The 23,193-nt window shown below is 52.1% G+C and overlaps 1 protein-coding gene across 3 annotated transcripts in view; it reads right to left on the minus strand.

The window, feature by feature from the left end:
- Window positions 1–23,193, minus strand: part of ZNF638 (zinc finger protein 638) — a 63,299-nt gene that overhangs the window by 21,733 nt on the left and 18,373 nt on the right. For 2 of the 3 annotated variants that reach the window (XM_029083103.2, XM_029083100.2), the window contains 11 exons: window positions 17,060–17,121; window positions 16,428–16,463; window positions 13,282–13,583; window positions 11,098–11,354; window positions 10,090–10,236; window positions 8,781–8,918; window positions 7,721–7,779; window positions 7,043–7,098; window positions 3,197–3,271; window positions 3,027–3,095; window positions 2,351–2,391 (listed from right to left, as the gene is read on the minus strand). In XM_029083103.2, the coding sequence (XP_028938936.1) occupies window positions 2,351–2,391; window positions 3,027–3,095; window positions 3,197–3,271; window positions 7,043–7,098; window positions 7,721–7,779; window positions 8,781–8,918; window positions 10,090–10,236; window positions 11,098–11,354; window positions 13,282–13,583; window positions 16,428–16,463; window positions 17,060–17,121 (1,242 nt within the window). The remainder of the gene's footprint in view (window positions 1–2,350; window positions 2,392–3,026; window positions 3,096–3,196; window positions 3,272–7,042; window positions 7,099–7,720; window positions 7,780–8,780; window positions 8,919–10,089; window positions 10,237–11,097; window positions 11,355–13,281; window positions 13,584–16,427; window positions 16,464–17,059; window positions 17,122–23,193) is intronic. The other variant, XM_029083102.2, reaches the window with a different exon arrangement.

Genomic DNA, 23,193 nt, shown 5'->3' on the forward strand with positions numbered 1-23,193 from the left:
GGGGAATAAGTTGACCCAAAGCTTCAGGAAAGAGCGGCGGGGGGTGGGGCCGGAGAGAGTGATGACTATCTTTCCCCCTTCTTCGGCCTAGTTCCTCTGCAAGACTGTGAGCTCGCTGTGCTGACGCCGCTGAGTACGCGTCTCTGCACACGGTAAGCGCTCAGTAAATATGAATGAAGGAAAGACTTGTCCCCCCAAGTGAGATCTCTGGCCTCACCCTCCCCCAACTGCCCCACGCCCGTTCTCCCTCTTACTATACTTCCTCTGACTTTCGCGCTTCCCGTCCCCGATGCTCCATCGTCGGATGAAAACTAAGGGTCTACTGCTGACGTGCGTCGGCCTGTTGCAGAGCAAGCATTCACCCCGTTAACAAATACCTAAAGCGGGAGTTAGCCCCCCAGACGGTTAGCCCTTAAAAATGATGACCAAATGAGCAGGCCGGGGAACTCCTAAGGCGGGGAAGGCAGGAGACGAGAGGATCAGAAGGCCGGGTCTAAAGAAAGGCCGTGAGATGGAAAAAAAAAATACCCAAAATGTATTCCCTCTCTAGAAAACGTTACAGATCGACAAAAGTGACTTAGGTATGCTTGCCTCTGGACTGCAAGCCCACTGTGGGCAGGGAACGTGATTGTTGTTAGTAATGTGCTCTCCCAAGTGCTCTGCACCCAAAAGGCATTCAATAAATGCTACCGATTGAGTGACCTCCCTCTAGACTGTAAGCTCGTCGTAGGCCGGGAACGTGTCTGTTTAGGATTACGTCGTCCTTTCCCAAGCGCTTACTACAGTGCTCTGTCCTTAGGAAGCGCTCAATAAACCCTAGCCCAACTCTGAGCGTGAGCTCTATGTGGGACGGGGACTCGGGGACTGTGTCCCACCTGACTGACTCGCACTATTTCAGCGCTTAGAACGGCGTTGGACACATAGTGAGCACTTGACAAACACGGCTGCGTGATTCTTAACGTCAATACCTGTGATTGATTTCTATTACTGTCTCCCCCTCTAGACTGTAAGCTCGTTGTGGGCAAGGAATGTGTCTGTTGCTGTATTGTGCTTTCCCCCGCATTTTAGCACGGTGCTCTGCACACAGTTAGCGCTTCATAAATACGGCTGAATAGATAGAACAGCGAACCTCTCCTGATCCCTTCCGCCTGAAACTTCCTACCATTCCACCGAAGAGGAGACCGTAAAAAGGCCCAAAGATGACAGGTGAATGGGCCTAAACATGCCGACTGAAGGCTTGGATGCCAGTACAGAAACAGACTAATAGTAAGTGCTCAATAAATACTACTGAATGAATGGTTAAGCTAACGCTTGGTCACCGGGTGCCATCGAGTACCATGTAGCCGACGCAGCATATTAGACCCCGGTCACCTCAACGCCAAGAATTAAGAATACAGTAGTGTCTCCACGGGACAGTAAGGGATGACTTCCTCTGGGCATCGGGAATGCCATCCACTTATGACAAGGAGGTAAAAGCTGGACTGCTCAGGGCTGCCGACTGAGCTGAGTTTTCGTTTCTAGTTCCCCAGTTTCAACCCGACAGCGTGATTATCCACGGTCCGGCTCCCGGCTGCATCAACACGTTCCTGGGGGACAGTTTTTCTCCCGAGGCTTGGACCCACGTTTAGCGCAGCTCAGCGGGAAGAGCACGGGTTTGGGAGTCAGAGGTCGTGGGTTCTGATCTCGGCTCCGCTACTGGTCAGCGGTGTGACCTTGGGCAAGTCGCTTCACTTTTCTGTGCCTGTCACCTCATCTGTAAAACGGGGATGAAGATCGTGAGCCCCACGTGTGACAACCTGACTACCTTGCATCTACCCCAGCGCTTAAAACAGTGCTTAGCATGTAGTAAGCGCTTAAATGCCATTATTACCGACAAGTTACTCCATGTCAGATTTTCTGAACTTGGACTTGCACCTAAAAATCCCTGATTCTCAGGGAGTCTTTCTTTGCTCTTGCCTGGGCCTCGTGGAAGGATCACGGGGCAGAGCAAGGAGAACTGGATTCTGGTCCCAGATCTGGCACCCGTCTGCCGTAAGACCTGGGCAAGTTATTTAACTCTTCTGTACCTCCACTTCCTCATCTATAAAACGGGCACAGAACACCTGTTCTCTCTGTGAGTCTCCTGTGGGCAGGGACTGTGCCCAAGCTGATTTTCTTGCATCTACCCCAGGGCTTGGCACAACGTCCTTAATAGATGGCATCATCATCATCATCAGCATCAGCATCATTTACTCTTTCTTGGCCACTGGCTCCCGGCTTTGCAAGATCTCCTCTCCCAAAAGATATACTTTTTCCACTGTGAAGAACCCAAAAAGAATTGGTTAACTTAAGATAAAATACAAAGACTGACCTTACTGGCCGGCTCTACGTTTTCATTGGTCTCTGTACCTGCTTTTCGGGGGAAAAAAAGACCGAAGTGAATATTAAGCAAATGTATATACCTGTCATATAAACCATAAAGTGTGCTCCTAGACATGTTTGAAAAAGTGCGATGATTCTATAAAAATTATAAAAAAATTCGCAAACAGCAATTTTACCTTAATGGTAAGGGCTTTCTATTTTGTTCTCTCTCAAAGGGAATTTTTCAACACAATAACCTTAACCTTGAGGATGCTTAGGTCCATCAGTGGTATCTGACCCGATTGTGCGCAGAGGATGGTACCGAGCGTCTGGGAAATCACACTGTAATAGAGGTAATAACCTGACTCCCGCCCTAAAGAAGCAGGAAGGGGTCGGGGCGGGGGGGGAGTAACCGTGCCGCACCTGGAGGTTGAGATCCCACCTCCGTTTACAATTAACTGCTGCATAAAACAGACATCTAGCGTCAGTCAGCCAACTTTCCAGGAATTTACTGGAAACATTTTACCACTGCTGTTGGATGCTTTTATCTCTCTATTACCCCTGGTTTTGAGTATTCCCTCCATGAAACATTTCTGTTCAGTACAGCTGAAGGAGGTAGGCTGACAAAATCACATTCAGTTAAGCCACCCATGAATCAGAAATAACCACGACTCCGAGTTATTTACCTCTGACTAGTAGAGTCCCCACTGGTCTGTTACAGTCAGAGGAGGCGACGCCGGCCGGCCCAAGATTCTCTTTGAAAAACAGAGCAAACAATGGAAGATTAATGTGTTTCACGCTAGCCGGATTTTGTTTAAAGAGCTAGGGGCAACAGCACCAACTATTTCAAGCTCACCTGGTCCCGTAGTGGGCTTTAGAGATTCCTTAGCTTTGAGGTCTATCTTCTTCATTTCTGGGATCCTCTTTGGACCTGGTTTTACAGTCAAAAAGGACAGAGTGGTTGGTTGTACAACACGGCCCCGCTCGTTCAAACCTTTACCAGACAACGGGCTTGTCGTATTCGGGAGCACCGTTGCTGGGGTTACGCGGCGCCTGGGACTAGCACCGTGGGATTATTACCGTTGAGTTTAACAAATGCAAACTCTGGGTGTACTTTACTGCCCAAAAAGGGGCTGTGGGGCTTGGGGAATCAAAGGTAGAAGGGGCCGAAAGCAAGGACTCTTCCTCTAACTTGGACTTGAGGGGTGCCTCGATCTGGTATCTCTCATTAAAGCTGGCCAAACTTCCAGTGACAAGTGCTCAGACCCGTTCTACTTTCCGTTTCCTGCCGGCTCTGCTCCCTTTATACTTCGAAGCTTCTTCCCCGCCTCGCCAAAACACAGAAACGTCTCATCCGAATCCCAAAGAACTGGGTCCCGACAACCTGAAAGGCCGCCAGTCAGCTCCCCGCCCTCATTCCTGACAATCATTTCCCGTGGGAGCAGCGAGTGTAACCACAAAAGCAAGAAGGCGGGGCTAGGGCCCCAGCGGGTCGTGAACCACGGGCCAAAGCTGTGACGAACCAAATCCACGTGTGGGCAGCGGAACGGCAGCGGCTCCAACGCCGGGGCAGGGTCTTAAAGCCTCCGACCGGGAGGCGGGAGCCACCGGGGAAGCCACCTCGGGAGTGATTTAGGAGATCGCTGGGTTAAACGACGCCGAAGAAATCGCCTTCCTCCCCACGAGGATTGTTGAGGTTGTCCACGAGCGTTTACCCTGTGCCAGGCACTAGGCTGAGCGTCGGGGTAGATACGAACTCGTCAGGTTGGACCCGGTCCCTCTGTTTCACATGGGGCTCACAGTCTTCAGCCCCATTTTCCCGACGCAGTAACTGAGGCACAGTGAAGTGACTTGGGCAAGGTCACGCAGCAGACAAGTGGCAGAGCTGAGATTGGAACCCAGGTCCCTTTAGCTCCGAGGCCTGCGCTCTATCCACTAGACCACGTTGCTTCTTAAGAATGGGGAAAACTCCTGATGACACCAAACACGGCACAAGTGGGAGCAAGTTAAAGGCTCCTCATTCAACCCAATCTTACCTGCTTTGTAGTTTTACTAGTCTTAGTAGCTAATGGAACCACGGGGGGTTTTTTGGGGTTTTTTTTAGTAACTGTTGATTTCCCTAAATATCACAAAAGTCATAGTCAGGACTTGACATTGCATTGATGAAATGATAACCCAGTTCACTGATGAAACTGTAACGTGACACGCCTCAGACCCTCTGTGGTCGCCCCCCAAAATAAAATAAAAAGACAAAACCCTACGCGGAGATAGAAATTACTCCCCTGCAGCGACCTCACCTACCATCTCGAGATGCAAACACCTTGGGGGTAATAATAATAAGAACGTTGGTATCTGTTAAGCGCTTACTATGTGCCGAGCACTGTTCTAAGCGCTGGGGTAGACACAGGGGAATCAGGTTGTCCCACGTGGGGCTCCCAGTCTTGATCCCCATTTTACAGATGAGGGAACTGGACCCATGCTCTATCCCCGTAGACATGCTTCTTCTCGGCGTGAAGCCCCAAGTTAACAGCCTGAAGCTTCTGACTGCCAAAGAAAAGAACTCCTAAAGTCAAAATGAACCCTTTGCTGAGGCTTTTCAGGGAAAGAAAAGCCAACCCACCTTGGGTGGCTCTGTGGCTCTACATCATACAGTAGGCGCTCAAGAAATATGACTTATGAACGAATGAATGAATGAAAGGTGGTAGTGGTTGCAAGCACACGTATTTCTCAAGCACCTCTAGGCACAGTGCACTGTGCTATATTCTTGGGAAGTACAAAGCAGGGAAGGGGTCAGTTTCCTGTCCATAAGGAGTTTTCACTCAAATGGGGGCATCCAGATAAATCACTGAAGGTACAAATGAATTGAATAAATGAAGGCCCCAAACCTCCGGGTCTTGATAACTAATGAAAAACAAAACCACCACCACTCTGAATTGAAAAGAAGAACTCTCCTAACTACTACGGGGAACCTAAAAAGCCTGCCGGCGCCTAAATTCATGCTAGGTTGGACGTGGGGGAGGAATGCTGAAGAGATCCAGGTGATTAAAGGGATGCACTCAGACCCTGGAAGCTGTAATGGGCAGCTACTTATTATTATTATAATTAATGTTGCAATATCAATAATAGCAATAATAATACTGGCCCCTGTCAAGCACTTCCACTGTACCGAGCGGGGGCGGGGAGGGACAAAACAATCAGATCGGACACAGACCGTGTGTCTCACACGGGGCTCACGGTCTGAACGGTCACGGTCTAGAGAAGCTGCGTGGCTCGGGTGGAAAGAGCCCGGGTTTGGGAGTCAGAGCTCACGGCTTCTAATCGCGGCTCCGCCACCTGTCCGCTGTGTGACTCTGAGCAAGTGACTTCCCTTCTCGGTGCCCCGGTGACCTCATCTGGAAAATGGGGATTAAAACCGTGAGCCCCACCTGATTACCTTGCATCGTCCCCGGCGCTTCCAACAGTGCCCGGCAGCCAGTGAGCGCTTCGCAGATCCCAACGTTATTATTGAACAGGAGGGAGTGGGATTTAATCCCCATTTCACAGAGGAAGAAACTGAGGGGCAGAAAAGCTAGGTGACCAGCCCCAAGTCACCCACCCAAAGAGCTGTGGAGCTGCAACTGGAAGCCGGGTGCTCCGACTCCCGGGCTGGCGAGCTTTCCAGTAGACCATGGCGCTTCCCAATAAGCTACGTCACCAGTACGCTCTGCCCTGGTTCCTAGATGATTTCCAGGGGTCAGAAAGGCCCCGTGGCACTACTCTCCTTCGAGGGAAACAAGCGACATGTTGGTTTCCAGACAAGGAAAATGAAACACTACCGTCCCACCTCTTCGGGGTCAGGACGGTTAGTCTGGTCCCCGAGGATGCCCGTCACTCGCTGAGTCAAACCACAACCCACATGGGAAGCGGCAGCACTTTCGGGTGAGGGAGGAATGAGAAAGAAGCGGCCGTTTAGGAAAAAAGGGATCGGCGTGGGCTTTTCCCTTCCAATTCCAAATCCGCTATAAATAAACTGTGGCGGGAATACGGGAAAGCCCAAGCCCCGTACTCGTCTGAAAGACGAAGCGCCCTCACCCCTCCACCCCCAAAAGTTTCCGGGTAGCTGCTGACTGATGGCTCTTCCTAGTATTAGCGTGTGAATGAATATATGAGAGTTGGGAGCCGTTAGACACCCGAGAGAACTATTTTAAAATACCAGATTTCATCACCACCGACGCCGCTGCTGTGGCTGGCCCCGTATCTGAAAAAACCGACCTTCCGAGGCTCTTTTCCTTTAAGGCACAGAAATCCGAGCCAGGCGTCAAGGAGGTGAGAGAGCACGGGTCAGGGGTACTCCGCTTTATCGGTAAAGACCGGCCGACGGGGGGAAAGGCGACCCAGAGCCCCAGAGGTACATTACGGCACGTTAACCTTCCTCGCCCTAAATCAGCCCTGATCGAGTCATTTCGGGGAACCCAGCTCACTCAGAGTCGTGCCCTGCCCACTCGCCTGACCTGCCCTCATCTGGAAAGCTAAGTGTGGATTCAGACGGCGGGGAGAAGGCGGCCCGTCTGAGCCTGCAGGTGCGTCCGTGTGGCTTTAAGATAACCGTCACCGCGACGGGACTTATCGAGCGCTTACTGCCTGCTCGGGAAAGTACGACGACTCGCCCTGGTTCAATTTAAAAAGCCACCCTGATAAGGGGAGATGACAGTACACAACTTACCAGTCGATGCCAGTGAGGTCACAGATTTAACCATCTTTAAAATGCCTGTATCCTTTCTAGGTGGAGGAAAGGAAAGAGTATTAACACGGCAAAGTCACTGAAGTTATTTTCACACGTTCGAGGGAGTTTGGGCCGGTGGCCAGAGGCATTCTACCGGAGTTTAAAAGGGGCAGAATGAAAGACCCGAAGACTGCCCGCTGATCCAGGGTATCCGGCTGGATGGCACTATCGCCAACTAGACCCCTCGGAGGGCTCAGCGACCCCCCTCTCCAATCCGGGCCCGGATTCCGATCTGGTATACGGGAAAGTTAAACGGTCTGTTCCCCCTTGGACTGCTCATTCTAATTGGGAATGAGTAATTCCCCCCTTTCCCTCTGCTCCTCCCCCTCCCCTCGGCACTGCGCCTTTGTATATATCTTTGTTACCCTCTTTTTTTTTTGGTTAATGAGGTGAACGTCCCCTTGATTCTATTTATTGCTATCGCTTTTATCTGTCTCCCCCGATTAGACTGTAAGCCCTTCAGTGGGCAGGGACTGCCTCTATCTGTTGCTGAATTGTTCATTCCAAGCGCTTAGTACAATGCTCTGCACATAGTAAGCACTCTATAAATACTACTGAATGAATAATTATGCTCCACAGACTTCCTTCAAAGGATTCCCTCTAATCCAGATCACTTACTTTAAAATCGGGGTAACATCTTTTATTTGGGAAGTAACTGCATCCGAATCCATCCTGATCTGTAAATAAAGGGATACGAGACTTAGGATACTCTCTGCAATTTAAAACTGAAAACACCCACTTCTCTTCATTCATTCATTCAACAGTATTTATTGAGCGCTCACTATCGGCTCCTCTCGAGAATGAGGGAAGACTCCTGATGACACCAAACACAGAACACGTGGGAGCAAGTTAAAGGCCCCTCATTCATCCCAGTCTTACCTGCTTTGTAGTTTTACTAATCTTAGCAGTTAATGGAACGATGGTGGGTGGTTTTGGTTTTTTTAGTAACTGTTGATTTCCCTAAATATCACAGAAGTCATAGTCGGGACGGAGCAGAGCACTGTACCTTGGAAGCGCTTGGAATGGACATTTCGGCAACAGGTAGAGACGATCTCTGCCGAAAGACGGGCTCACGGTTTAAAGCGGGGAGACATTCCATAGAAGTCTCTGCCTCTCCGCAAATTCTGTCGCCCGATGACATCACGAAATCCCGTCCGATGCCGTGAGAGTACGCTCCCACCCCGAAGCAGGACGGGGCCGTCGAGTCACGAGGAACTCCGGGGCCTCCCGGGGGCCTGCCCTATCCAGAGAGGCATCCCTCCTCCTGTCCTCCATCCCGCTGCCCACCATTTCAGTAAAGGTATTTAAACAGGACTGTGATCTCTCACACATGGCCGAGCCTCGGCCCGCCGGGCCACTCTGCCGGACTCGCCAGGCCCCGGTATCGCTCATAAGGGCTCCCCCCTGTTGTCCTTTTATTTTGGAAATCCCTCCGCTCCACTTTCAGCCGTCCGCCGCCCGCCTGTCTCAGGTGGCGGGGAACGTGTCTGTTTACCGTTAAAACCGTATTCTCCCCCAACTGTTGCAGACGGTAAGTGCTCAATAAACACGGCTACGAAAGCGGGCACCCGCTCAGTTCCTCTCCACTTCCGGACCGAGAGGAACCCCAGTGACGCCCCCTTTCCCCACGGGGCTTCCGAAGGGACTCTGCACCGGGGGCCCGAGGGCGGAGCGTCACCTGGGCAGGGAGGGCCAGCAGCGTCTTCCTTCCCGCTGCCCACATCTTTACACGTCTTCCCTTGACCAGGACCGGCTCCGTTTCGCTGAACTTGACCGCCGCCGTCACCGCCTCCTTAAAGTGCATTTCCAAGTAGGCCTGAAACGAGACCCCCCCCACCCCCCCCCGTTCACTTTGGAGAACCCGTTAAGTGTTTTCGACGGGTCTGGCCTCACCGCCATTCGGTTCCCGGAAGGACCCAGTGGCCTGGGAGATTGATGAGCGCCGCTCATCTCCGTGCCACACGCGGGCGTAGATATCATCGGATGAGACGCAAGCCTCGGTTCGACAGCCTGGAGGGAGAACGGGCACCTAACCCCCGTCTGACAGACGACGCGACCGGGGTATGGAGCAGCTAGGTCAAAAAGCAGGAAGGCGACATATTCGATTACAGAAATTCTCCCCGTTCTAGTGTTCAAATGAAGGCAGACGTATCCCAACACTTCAAAACTGGGGAAATGTAGCTAGAGGCAGCGGTATCCATTTGGGATTTTAGAAATGCCCGGGCGCTCGACAGCGTAGGTGCTCCAGGAAGGAATGTGTCCCGCTTCAATGTGTCGATGTCACATTCGATAAAACGGTCTTGGGTCTTCCGTGCAGTTCTGCTCACAGATACTTCTGGTTTTGCGGAAATGATCCAAGTTCGCCTCTCAAAATTCAATTTAAGTGGAAAACCCATTTGACCACATGAATATATCAACCCAGACTTATTTTGAAATATTAGTTTCTCTAGTTCCACAGCTTGAGTCGACTGTACTTACTGCAAGTGTGGAAAATTACGAGCGCTCAACCTTTAAGCTGTGCTAAAGTTCTCTTTTGCTAACGCCATTAATTTGGAGAGTCTAAATATAATAATAATAATAATAATGTTGGTATCTGTTAAGCGCTTGCTATGTGCCGTGCACTGTTCTAAGCGCTGGGGTAGACACAGGGGAATCAGGTTGTCCCACGTGGGGCTCACAGTCTTAATCCCCATTTTACAGATGAGGTAACTGAGGCACCGAGAAGTTAAGTGACTCGCCCAAAGTCACACAGCTGATAAGTGGCTGAGCCGGGATTCGAGCCCATCACCTCTGACTCCAAAGCCCGTGCTCTTTCCACTGAGCCACGCTGCTTCCCTAGCGTGAAATATGAGCTGAGTCAGAAATCTGAAATATTTTGATCAGCATTTCCAAAGGGAAAACGGCCATCAAAACACTCCACGATTTAGGATCGAAAAATCTGGCAAACGCCGGATCTGAATATGCTGAACGCCGCTTAAACCGCTTACCTCATTTCTCGATGGAATAATCAGGAGATCACTGACTTTCCCAAAGGGCTGGACCAATTTTTTTATATCTTGCTCCGTGTAGCCATCGTCCGGTAGGTCCGATATGTGAATTACTGTACCGCAATTCAGGAATTTGTCTTGACAGATCTGTCAGAGGAGGGAAAGGTTAACTCCGGTTCTTCCGGATTGCAATTCGGTGGCAAGGATCATGTCTGCCAACCCTACAGTACCCTCCCGGGTGCCTGGCCCCACGCCCCGCCCACAGTAAGTGCTCAACAAATACCGCTGAATTTTAGGACGGCGTCTAATGAACTCTCCATGCTCCTAGCAGACCTGTCCATGGTTGCCCCAGGCAGGCCCTTAACCCGTGACCCAAGGAGAACGAGAAGCACCGTGGCCCAGTGGACAGGACACGGGCCGGGGAGCCAGAGGGCCCTGGGTTCTAATCCCAGTTCTGGCACTTGTCTGCTGTGAGGCCTTAGGCGAGTCGCCTCATTTCGCTGGACCTCAACGACCTCCTCATCTGTAAAATGGGGATCGAGACCGTGAGCCCTATGGGGGACATGGACTACGTCCTACCCGATTAACCCGTACTGACCCCAGAGCTTAGTGCCTGGGACCCAGTAAGCACTTAACAAATGCTATTACCAAAAAAAAAAAAAAAAAAAAAAGAAAGAGAGACTTCACGAGTCACTTTATATTTATTTCTACATTGTTGACTATCTGTCCAGTGGACTGTGTCAGGAGCGCTGTACTATGCGCACGGAACGGACAATCCGGCAACAGACAGACACGATTCCTGCCCAATAACGGGCTCACAGTCTACTCTCCCACACGCTTAACACAGCGCTCCGCACACAGTACGCACTCAATAAATAAGACCGACGGTCTGCTACGGTTGAACGGTCTGCGGCCCCCTCCACTCCCACCTCCATCTACCCGCGTGACTAAAAACCAAACATAAACCGGTTCGCACTGACGGCGGAACGGAAAATACGAAATACCGACCTTGCTTAGGGAAAGCTTGCCTTTATTGGACATCATGTGATTTTTCGTCAGGTTGGGATTTTCAGGAATCTTCGAGATCGGCTCTTTCTGCACGCTCCTTGCGGGGACTGGAACTTTTTTCAGGCCGGCGTGGTAGGGGATCTTCTGCGCGGCAGACTGGGCTTTTTCGGCAGCTCGAAGGTTTTTCTGCTTATTAAACTCCGCCACAAAGCCGTGCCCCAAACTCTGTACCACGGCTTCCAAGGCGGCTTTTTTGTCTGTGGGAGACAAACGGAAGCTCTCTGAGTGGAAAAAGAACAGGTGGCAAAACTATGAAGGCCACTTGCGACCGGTATCGCCGTCCCACGGGGCTGACGGTCCGGCCCGAAGAGCGCGGCGCTCCACGCCGTGTCCGCAGTCGGACGTACGTCGTCCCTGACCCCTGAGAAGGTTATTCGGTTTCTATGGGCGACGTCGACTGAGGCTAACGGGCACATGTCAGAAAAGTAGACGAGCGTGTAAACCACGTGGGGCCTGTGGGAGCGGATGAATTCCCGGCCTGGCAACTGTGGAATCTGGCCAGAAGAGGAAGTCAAAGGGGTTCTGCAGACAGGTGAGGTAGGAGGAGGCAGCGAAGCCACGACTCTTCAACTCAGCAGTCGAGGTTTCCCACGAAGTGGGATTTCGAGAGCCGAACGGCAGGACAGGGACGTCCACCCCGACTGACCCTGCGGTACCGTACTCTCCCGAGCGCGCAGGACGGTGCCCTGCACGCAGTCGCCGTTCGAAAGATACCACGGACCGACTGGCCAGCTGGAGGAGGGTGTCATGTGAGGGGAGCCAGGCAGACGGTTACTTTGTTGTCTGTCTCCCCCCGTTTAGACTGTGAGCCCGTTGTTGGGCAGGGACTGCCTCTCTCTGTTGCCGAACTGCACATGCTAAACGCTTAGTACCGTGCTCTGCACACAGTAAGCGCTCAATAAATGCGACTGAATGAACGAATGGAGTAACAGGGAGGAAGAGGAAGAGGACGAAGCGGGGTGGCCTCGGGGACAGAGAGAGAGGAAGGGAACAGGGAAATTGAGACGGTCTAAATCTGAAGCACAGGGTGAGGGGCTTCAACCTGATCCGCCGAGATGCAATTCAGAATCTGAAAGCCAACGACGAAGCCTGCCCATCTGTCACTACACTTTGCGGAAAAGCAATATTAAGAAAAATTACAGTTTTAAAAAACAGCTAACAGCTGAACCAGTGGTGCTAAGAGAGAGAAAACGGATCTCGGAACCGGAGACCTGTGACCTGATAACACTCGTAACGATGCGAGGTCGTTACCTGAGGCCTATTCAGAATTGCCCCCTGCCCACGGGTTCAGGTCCCTCAATTAATCAAACATTTTTTGAAGAGATCGTGTAGCATAATCAGTGACCTGGAACTCACTATCTGCCACATCATTACATCAAAATGTGACAACTATTTTATCCTACCAATAAACCCAGAGGAGGATCATAATTCAAAGGAATAAAACTGTGACCCTGTTGACCCGTCTCCTAAGTTCACAATATTCCCTTAAAAAAAAAAAAAACAGAGAGGAGGAAACAGGCCTAACGAACTTAAGTGACTTGCCCGAGGTCGCGCAGCCGGCAAGTGGCCAGGATTAGAACCCAGGTTCTCTGACTCCCAGTCCTAGGCTCCTTCCATAGGGCCACGCTGCTTTTTCATGTTTCACAGTTACCATCTCAGAGCAGCGTAGTCTTGAAGGAGCCTGGCCTAGGGGATAGAGCAAAGGGCTGGGAGTCGGAAGGACCGGGGTTCGGAGCCCATCTCCGCCACTCATCAGCTGTATGACCTCAGGCATGTCACTTGACTTCTCCGGGCCTCGGTTACCTCATCGGCAACATGGGGATTTAAGACTGAGAGCCCCAAGTGGGACAGAGACCGTGCCCAACCTGATTCGCTTGAATCTCTCTCGGTGCTTAGTTAAGTGTCTGGCACAAAGTAAGCACTTGAATACCATACATAAAAAAAAACCACCCCAAACCAAAACCTTTGCCTCGGTGCGCGCTGTTCCCTGGCCGCGAAATCGAGCGAAGAGGGCACAGCGTCTGGCTCTACCGCGAGGGGAGAACCGAAAAATCGAGCGCAAAGTCAAACGACTGGGTCCCCCGCTCCGAGGCACTGGGGACCTTCCTCCGGTGGCCTTCTCACCTGGAGATCTGACGGCTCTCTTAGACGACCAGTCGGTGCTGGCGGACCTCTGGGGCCTCGGGCTGCACCGAAGCGGATTCCTCGATCGCTGCGGCGACCTGGACCTGTGTCTGGGGCTAAAACGGTACGGCGGCCTCGGACTCCGGCTCCTGGCTCTATTCTGGCCATAACGACAGGGGCTTCTAGACCGGGAGCGGTGGAATTTATGCCCCGAGCTCGATCCCCTACAGTGTCTGGGGCTGGAGCCGGTCGAGTCGGGATGTCTCTTTGGAGTCTGGTTCTCTTTCCTCTCTCCATCATTTCTGCGAAAGAGAGGAACGGTGCGATGAAACAAGCGATCGGAAGAATGTACGGCCCACCTCCGGCTACGGCACTCTAGCAAACGTTTGGGAGAATACGTAAACCGGGTGCTTACATTCTACTGGGGAAGACAGGCATTAAAATAACTTACAAGTAGGAGGACAAGGGGATAGATGCCTTTCCCCCATTCAACTCACACATTCAGTCTTCTACTACATCCCGTCGGTTCAACCTTCAACGGCATGACTAAAAACCCGCCCTCTCCTCTCCATCGAAACTGTTAATATAAGCACACTGATCCCGGCCCAACGCGATGACCGCATCGACCTACTGGCTGACCTCCCCGTCTCCCGCCTCCCCACCCCATTCCAGCCCGTATTCCGCTGCGATGACTGGATCGTTTTTCTACCAAAGAGCTCCGTCCACGTTTCCCCAAACCTCAAGAACCCATCCGCCTCGGCATCCGACAGAAACTCCTTGCCACTGGCTTTAAGTCACTCTGTCACCCCGCCCCCTGCCTCACCGACTCTGCTTCCTTACAACCCAGTCCGCACATTTCGCTCCTCAAGCGCCGACCTACTCCCTTTGCCTCGGTCTCGTCGATTCCGCCGCAGTCCGTCGGATACGGAAGGGATGGGACTTACACTGTACTCTCCCAAGCGTCAATAAATACGACCCGATGGGCTGTAAGCGGCGCTTATCGCAGGGAGCCGTCAAGCAGGGGCAATCGTTGCTGGGGCGGAGACTTCGGGGACGGGAGAGACCGTGTCAAATCGTAGGAGGGGAAGGAAGTGGAGGAGAGGATACGGGAGAGGAGAGGAGGAGTTTCACTCTGCCCGTATTGAGCTTGAAGGTCGGGTAGGAAGAGACGGCCCGGAGGCTTTACCAACACAGTCACTGAAACCGGTCGGGAGATAAATATGGTTTCTCAGCCTCCGTATCGTGGTTAGTTATTACCATCTAGGATCCAACACCACGGCTTTCTGTTTGACATTTCTTCCCCGAAGCAATCAACCAAATGCCATTAAGTACAGCTCCTCTAGACGAGAAGCTCCTTCTGGGCAGGGGACACGTACGGGCACTTGGTTCGGTGACCGGCACAGAGGAGGCCCTCAGAGATCAGCGGGTGAGTGGGGTGAGAGGCCCCTGTAGGAAAAAAACAAGGCCAAATGGACCCAACCACCCGTAACGGCGGGCGGCCAGAGAGGGGGCCGAGAGCGGGACAAGGCGGGAAGAACCGCAGCAGCGAGGCACCCGAGATGGAGCGGGCGGGGCGGGAGGAGTCGTCAATAGTATTCACTGAGGGCTTACTATGTGCAGAGAACCGTACTAAGCACTTGGGAGAGTCCAACGATGAAACGGACACATTTTCTGCCCATCGTGAGTTTACAGTCTAGAGGGGAAGTGCCCAGGAGATTGATGCCAAAGGGCGGGTGAGGAAACCCGTCTGCAGAGGCGGAGCTCTGCTGGTCTCTCCCGCTACCTCCTGCACCTTCTGCCAGGTGAGGGAAAGATGGGACCGTTGGAGGGCTGGGGGGGGGGGGGGGGGCGGGGGGGGGGGCAGAGATGAGCCAGTCCCTCATATTTACCGAACGCTTACTTCACTTCTCTGTGCCTCAGTTGCCTCATCTGTAAAACGGGGAGGAAGACTGTGCTCCCCACCTGGGACAACCTGATTACCTCGTGTCAACCCCAGCGCGTAGAAGAGTGCGTTGCACATAGTAAGCGCTTAACAAATACAATAATAATAATGTGTGAATCTCCGTACAGAGCACTCGGGAGATTACAATATAGCAACACACGGACACATTCCCTGCCCGCAACATGCCCACGAGGGAGTGCAGACTACCCTTTCCCCTGCCGTTCTCTCTCCCCCTCCTCGGCTGCTGGCAGTGGTTCGCCCGCTCCAGAAACACAGGTTTCTACTAACCGGCCATTAACCTGCCAGGTTAACAACAGCGTCGGACCTGAGGAAGCTTTTAAATAAGACCGAGAGAAATACGTTCAGGGCTCCGTGCCTCGTTTCCAAGTGGGAAAAGGCCTACGGAAACGTTCGGCCCCCTCTGTGCCCGGGAGAGGGGAGGGCGAAGGGAACGCGACCCCTAAGCCGGAGAGAAATAACGGGAGCCAGATCCGGCAGAGGTTCGAAGGGGGAAGCAGCGTGGCTCGGTGGTAAGAGCCCGGGCTTGGGAGTCGGAGGTCACGAGTTCGAATCCCGGCTCTGCCCCTTGTCAGCTGTGTGACTGTGGGCAAGTCGCTTAACTTCTCTGGGCCTCAGTTACCTCCTCTGTAAAACGGGGATGAAGACTGTGAGCCCCACGTGGGACAGCCCGATTACCCTGTACCTACCCAGCGCTTCGAACAGTGCTCTGCACATAGTAAGCGCTTCCCAAATACCAACATTATCATCAAAAGGGTTTGGCTGCATATAAATATTGAGGTAACGGTCTTGAGTGGTCGCCTGCAGCTCCGCATTTTTGGGGTGAGAGAAGCAGTAAAATAAATGGCTCGGATGATCCTCCCGAACCTGATCGGTTAACACCACCGGAACCGACAACGTGCTTCTTCCACCCCTACGGAGGTCACGGCCACTCCACGCGACTCACAACCCGCCTCCCGCCCCGCCGCCCTTGCCCCATCTCACGGGGACAACCCGGCCCAGGAGTCTACGATCCCGGGGCTTCCGTTCGACGGGGGGGGGGGGGGGGGGGGGGGAGCAAACAAAAATACCCCCTGCCTCCCCACAAAACCACCACCGATGGTCTCTCACTACACTGTTTTTGCGAAAGGAACGGTTCGCCGAGGAATAACGGAAAGCAATCGGAGTACTCTGCAAAGTTAGTTACCTTCTCAGAAGAACTTCAGGATTCCAGTCAGGATACCTGCGGTAAGAAGAAGACGGCATTACGGAGAAGCGCCAAATTTTTGATTACCAGAGATATCGGGGAGGGTGTGGTTAGTTTTTCACGAATTCTTTCTTTTCCAATTCTTTTTGACGGCGCTGAATTTGCCATAATCAGCGGGTCATCTTTCAAAGTAACCTCCAAACTGAAAATTCGCCTCGATTCTATTTAGTTGCCATTGTCTTTACGAGATGTTCTTCCCCTCGACTCTATTTATTGCCATCGTTCTCGTCTGCCCGTCTCCCCCGATTAGACCGTAAGCCCGTCAAACGGCAGGGACCGTCTCTACCTGCTGCCGACTTGTTCATTCCAAGCGCTTAGTACAGTGCTCTGCACATAGTAAGGGCTCAATAAATACTATTGAATGAATGAACGAATGAAAAAAAATAACCAGACACTTAAGAGAAGCCGACCTTCCCCCGGTTCTCACACCCGGTGCGTTGCCCTCATTCAAGAAAAGGTCCCCGGTGACAGTGAGTGTCTAAAAAATGACTTCTTTCCGATCTCTCCCTCCCCGCTCCGAACTCGGGACGAACTAGAGGCTGTCGGCACCCGAGAGGGAAAAGCATCCTTACTGTTGGCATAGCTGTCGGCAGCTCTCGATATGGGTAGGGGTGTTCTGATGCTGAATCCAATCCTAGGGAAGAGAGGAAGGAGGAGAAAAAGAGCTGAAATTTGAATGGCCCAAATCCCGGCACTCATCCCACAGAGCTACGAGTGGTCTGTGTCTACGTGTCCCCAGTGGTTAATCCTCCCCGACTAAAACGGAAGCCGGTGATCAGCAAGTGAAAATGAACCACCGTGGTATTTGTTAAATGCTTACTATGTGCCAAGCGCTGTACTGAGCAATGAGGTAGATACCCGAGACATCCGGTCCGACAGTCCCTGTCCCACCCGGGGCTCACAGTCTACGGGGGGGAAGGGAGAACAGGAATCGAACCCCCGTTGTACAGGTAGGTAAACAGGCACTGGGAAGGCGAGTGACCTGCCCACGGTCACACGGCGAACAAGCGGCCGAGCTGGGATGAGAATTCGGGTGCTCCGGCTCCCAGGGCCGCGCTCCTTCCACTAGGCCAGGCCGCTTCTCCGGCGGATTCGACCGGCCCCGGGAAAGAGTCCCAGACGCAAAAACCTTCGACGTTACCACCTCGTGGGACGGTTAGTTTTCAAACTCTCGTTTTATACGGGAAAGCTACGCTCCAAGCTCCTATACCACAAACACCTAATTTAGAATCAGGTATCATGCACAATCTCATCTGCCATCAAAATGTACCATGAGGGGAAAAATATACTTAAAAATACCTTAGGGCTACTCCACGTGGGGCAACCGACTGTATTAATTAATGGAAGAAACCCAACGAGGGTGAAACCTACGTAGGGGACCATCCTCTTTTCCCTGACAAGTGGTCTTTCTAATATACAATTTTAATATTCTGTCTTCCCACTCCTGCCTCGCCCCCCACGAACTCCTGAGGTGAATCTCTACCAGGCCCACCGTATTTTGCGTAGCCGTGGGCAGGGAAGTGTACACCGACTCTGTTGCACTTTACTCTCCCCCGTGCTCAGGACAAGAAATACCACTGATTGACTCACGTACGAGAAAGACACGTAAGGCACAAAATACTTTTTAGACCTCTGACTGACTCATTACAGGTAAGAGTACGTGCCTACCTACTGAACGTAGATAAACCCAGGGCCACGAAGAATTTGGAAGAGAAATCTAAAGGAAACGATACGGTCCGGTGGAAAGGGCACAGGCCTGGGTTCTAATCCTGGCTCTGCCACTAGCCTTCCATGTGACCTTGGGGAAAGTCACTTCACTTTTCTGGACCTCGGTTTCCTCATCCCTGAAGTGGAGATTTCAGTTCTCCCCCATCCTCAGACCGTGAGTCCCACGTGCGACAGAGGCCGCGTCTGAGTCAATTTTACCCGGTATCTACCCCCGGCGCTCGGTACAGCGCTCGGCAAATGGTGAGCTCTCATGAAAATTCCATAAGGATCGTCGTTAAATCTGGACCGGGATTAGCCAGGTGCCGCAAAGACTTCCCTGGACCTGTTCAGGAGTGGGGCTAAAAATACGGATCCAACTCTCCCCATTCTCTCTCTCTCACTACCGGGGAAGAGGGAGAAACTTGTATACTACTTCATTTCCAACCGGTTTTCGAGACCTGAGAGCGACGCGATTCGTACAAACGCGGTTGCTAAAGCGGGGGAAGCACATGCTTTCAAAGACGGAAACAGAACTAAAATGTGCCGCGATGACGATCTGTGCTCGGAAAGAGTTCCTGGGGGACACAGGAACCTGTTGCAGAAAAAATACTAATAAAAAATTTTTAAAAGACTTTTTTTTTTAGTAGCTCCAATTCCAGAAGTTTAAGTAGCAAGCTATTGAAATCACTTTCATTATAGTTTGAAATTCTGCCTGACCAACTTTAGCACAGGCAGCATGCGGAGTTGCCAATCCAGATTGGAGTGCTGTACTTTACAGACAGAAAGCTCACTTGGAAGCCACAGGATCCCCACAAACTGGACCTCTGAGGGTTTGCTTTTGTGAGGTTTTTTTAAAAAGGTTTCTTTCTTTAAAAAATGTTTACCATCTGAATTCAGAGAACAGAGGTAGAAACAGAATCCTGTTTAGGGATAATACGCTGCAGAAACATGAGGCCGGACAGAGCTCCTTTGAACTCCTCTTAAATTCTCACCAACTTACGAAACAACACAAACGAAAACAGTCATTCAGAAGTTAATGCCGCACTTTTCAGAACCGAAGCACGCTGAGTCAGTAACGATCTACCGTTTAACGCTACAGATGGAGACCTGGGCCTTGGTTAGGGAAAGTCTGGAAGCTCTCTATGAAGAAATTCAACAAAGAATGCTGGGTGATATTGCATTGATATTAATGCTTTCTGGTCAGTGAAAGGTAATTTAGGCTCGTGCTTGGAATTGTTCGAAAACTCTGAACCAAATTCGCCTTTGGAGAATTTCTAGGCACGTTCATTTTCAGGGTATTTAAATACCATGACACTAAAATTCATAGCCAGTTATCTAGCCATTCTTAGCACCCCCCCAGATTTTACGGTTGAAATAAGCTGCATATTACAATGCATATGCCCACATACTGGTCTGGTATTAGGACCAGCACAGATCAAATGGGAAGAAGGAACCAGCTTCCAAACTTTGAGGAGAACAGAACAGCTGCCAGAGCAATTACACTGAGTTAAGTGGACTTGCACAAGAACTAATTTACTCCAGGGACCTTCTTGCCATTCCTTTTCCCATGTACGGTATCTGAGCCATTTAATTTTTCTTTCGCCCTTCATTTCATCCGGTTCACCTTTCTCCTTTCAGAGAATTGTTTCTCTTCCTCCAGGTGTAGTCTTACTCTCCATCCTTCCAACACATTAACAGGCACACGTGCATAGCCATCTCTGGTCGATGTCTTCTACGAATACCTTCCGTAACCTCTTAAAAATACACCAATAACCCGTCAGGTGTCCACCAGCCCAGGAACTGCAGCGTGTACGTACATGTATGTTTCCTTTCTCTCTTTCTCCCACACACACACAGAGCAGGATCTCACTCTTCCATTACTTCCACTGCGGTCACTGAGGAAAGGGACAACGTAACGTAACCAGCTCTTCAGGCCATCGGTATTCAGACAACGAATATCCTTAGGGTCTACCGACGGCCATTCTGACCTGATCACCTGCCCGCTCAGGAAAAAACAGGCCCTTCGGTCCTAGGATACAACTGTTTGGAGGGAATGTCGACACACCCTAAGCGTTCGTTCACTAACAGATGTGAAAAGCCAGCGATTAAACCCGTAATATACTCAGCAGCAGCTGAATGGCGGCGACTTAACTGGAGAAAGGTTGTCGGCCACGGGCTAGCTGCAAAATGAAAAACGACGCAGTCGAACATTTCCGACCAAACGGCGCTGGCATTCCCGTTGCAAAATCGTATTCTTCCGAGGCAGAGAGAGTCCGACTTCCTCCTCAACTAGAGGATTCCCCACGAGTTCGATTCCAATCTCAAGGGCCTGCCGGGAGCCGCCCGACCACGTCGACCCACATCTGCTGGATTTCCAAGTTTGTGGTGTGCCTCAGCCCTCTCCCGATTTCCTCCGGAACACATGAGGAAAACGAGTTTGTGACGCGTACCCGTTCAGCGGTTTATTTTTAATCGGAACTGCCGTCCCATTTCTCTCCCCCTGCCAGGTTCTGTAGTTGAGGTCTCACCTGTCGAAAATGATTTTGGAACCACGTTTTGAATGGTGCCAGTGACGGGCGAGTGGGAAAAAAACCCACTTCACCCCTTTGGGAGTCGCGTAGCTGGAGTCTCCCCTCAGACGTCGGGCCCGAGAACCTGCGCGGGATGCGATTCTGGTGCTCGTGGCTCGTACGGAGCCGCCTGCGCTCCCGTTCCCGCCGGGGCACCAAACGGACGGGTGGACACCCGGGGCACCGTGAAGCGCACGAGGGGGGCTTTGCCCACGCGAGCCGGCCACCGGCAGAGCCGGAGACCAGAACTCCGACTCCTAGAGCAGGGCTCTCTCCACTGGGAACCCCACCGGGGCTAATCCTCAACGAGGACGATCGATCGATCGATCGATCGACGGTCGATTCTCATTTCCGGTTGCTGGCGGGCCAGAAAGTCCTTTGAGGACTGTTCCTTTCGGTTCTTCACTCCCTCATCCCGGCTGAGTCTGTTTCTCTGACTACCCACCTTTTCTATTTCAATCAGGATCTCCGAGTGGAGAGGACGTGCTGCCCGGAGGCAGGAGAGACCGTCAACCGTCTTTCCGTGGAAACGAACCACTCCGCCGGCGTGGCAGACAGGAGGACGGCAGAGCAGTCTTGACGTCGACGTCGCCTCCCGCCGCGGCTCCGATCGGCGAGGTCGCAGGCGAGGCTTAATCGCCGGAAGGTGATTCCTAAGAATCAGACCTCCGGGACTGCGGTTCTCGGAGGCCGTCCGTCTCCACGCCCATTTCGGCAACTGTTTCTTAGGAGTTGCCTTCGGCTTTCAAACCCAAGTCTTCCTTCACGCCATCGGAAACTTCTTCAGGACCGTAAGCTTGTTGTGGGCGGGGAACGCGCCTACTGACTCTGCTACGCCGTACTCTTCCGGGCACTTACTACAGCGCTCTGCACACATTAAGAGCCCAAATGAGACCGACTGAACCTACTTCACCTTTTCCTCTCTGTCCCTTAACAAAAACTGCCGACCCTTGTTAATTTCTTCCCCGAGTTCTCCTTCCACGCCGGGCTCCGCTTCGAACTTCTCTACCCTCTTCAGGCCCCGGAGGCCCTCGTATCGATCGGGGATTACCGGGTGCCACCGGGGAAACCACACAGTACACGGGAAGCAGAGTGGCTGCTTAAAAACTATTTCTCCACTACTGCACTGGGGGCGGGGGGGGGGGCGTCTCACGCCCAAGAGGATTGAAGATTTTAAGAGGATCCGTTATTCTTTTCTTTTAACGGTATCCGTTACGTACTCACTACGTGCCGGGCACGGTACCAAGTGCTGGGGTAGACGTAAGTTAAATAAGGTTGGCCACAGTCCACGTCCCACACGGGGCTCAGTCTTGATCTCCATTTCACAGATGAGGCCACTGAGGCACAGAAGTGAAGTGACTTACCCAAGGTCCCACAGGAGACAAGCGGGGGAGCCGGGATAAGAACTTAGGTCCCCCTGAATGCCGGGCCCTTTCCGCTAGGCTACGCTGCATCCTGGCACGTTTAATGTTTTTTAAACAACGGAGCGTGGGTCTAGACCAAGGTTTAACAAACCGGCCTCTACACAGTCCTCCAAACAGCTGCAGTTTTGCCCCCGCGAAGAAGCTGAGGTCGGGAAACGGGCCGTTCTCCGTATGTGCCGTAAGGCAGCTCGAAGCACAGGACGACTGCTCTTCTTCACAAACACCGAGTCAAAATTCGCACTTTATAAAGGATGCTCCTTAAGGTCTACGCCGGTGACCCTCATCCAGATTCTGAAAAGGTCGAGGGAGAGGAGGGAGAGATTTTTTTTTTCCCCCCATTTCTCATCGCTTCTCAAGCTTTTTAAGGCTTACTGCTCTTGCTTCAACATGGACATCTACCTTTCTCTCCTTGCTGACGTTCGGCCCGGGCATCCTATATTTCGGGCAGGCCTTGAATTCACTGCTAAAGAACGGCATTATAAAGTCGACCCCTCGGGAACTCTGCCATCTTCTCCTGTATGCCGGAAAAGAATCTAATTCCAACTCCCTCAGTCCTCCTCTCCGAACCTACACTTCAACAACGGTGTTTTTGCACCTCGAGCCCCCGTGAGTACAGAAATCAAAAGGCATCCATCATCACCCCGTAGGGCACCGAAGGATGGATGGCTCAGATGGGTAGCCTGCTGTCCAGATCGGCCTCGTAGTTCGGGAGACGAACCACTTCTATTTGGTGTCCAGGGCGCCGCAGCCAAAAGGGTCTCGGTGTGCTTGAAACGGAAGCTTAAAACAGTGCCCGGAGTCCTCCGAGTTCCCCGGTCTCCCCAGCTGAACGTCTGGGATTTTGGGATTTTCTTCAACCGGCCCCTCGGGTCGCCCAGCCCACGCGCCTCGGTGTCACGTTTCATAAGTTCTTCCGAGTTTTCCCACTGCCCCCAACGCCCCAGGAGGCCTAACACATTCCCACTAGAATAGAGCGTCTTTCTCAATGCCCTGATCGAACTGACT

The sequence above is a fragment of the Ornithorhynchus anatinus genome, chromosome 18, assembly GCF_004115215.2.
Source record: "Ornithorhynchus anatinus isolate Pmale09 chromosome 18, mOrnAna1.pri.v4, whole genome shotgun sequence".
Lineage (NCBI taxonomy): Eukaryota > Metazoa > Chordata > Mammalia > Monotremata > Ornithorhynchidae > Ornithorhynchus > Ornithorhynchus anatinus.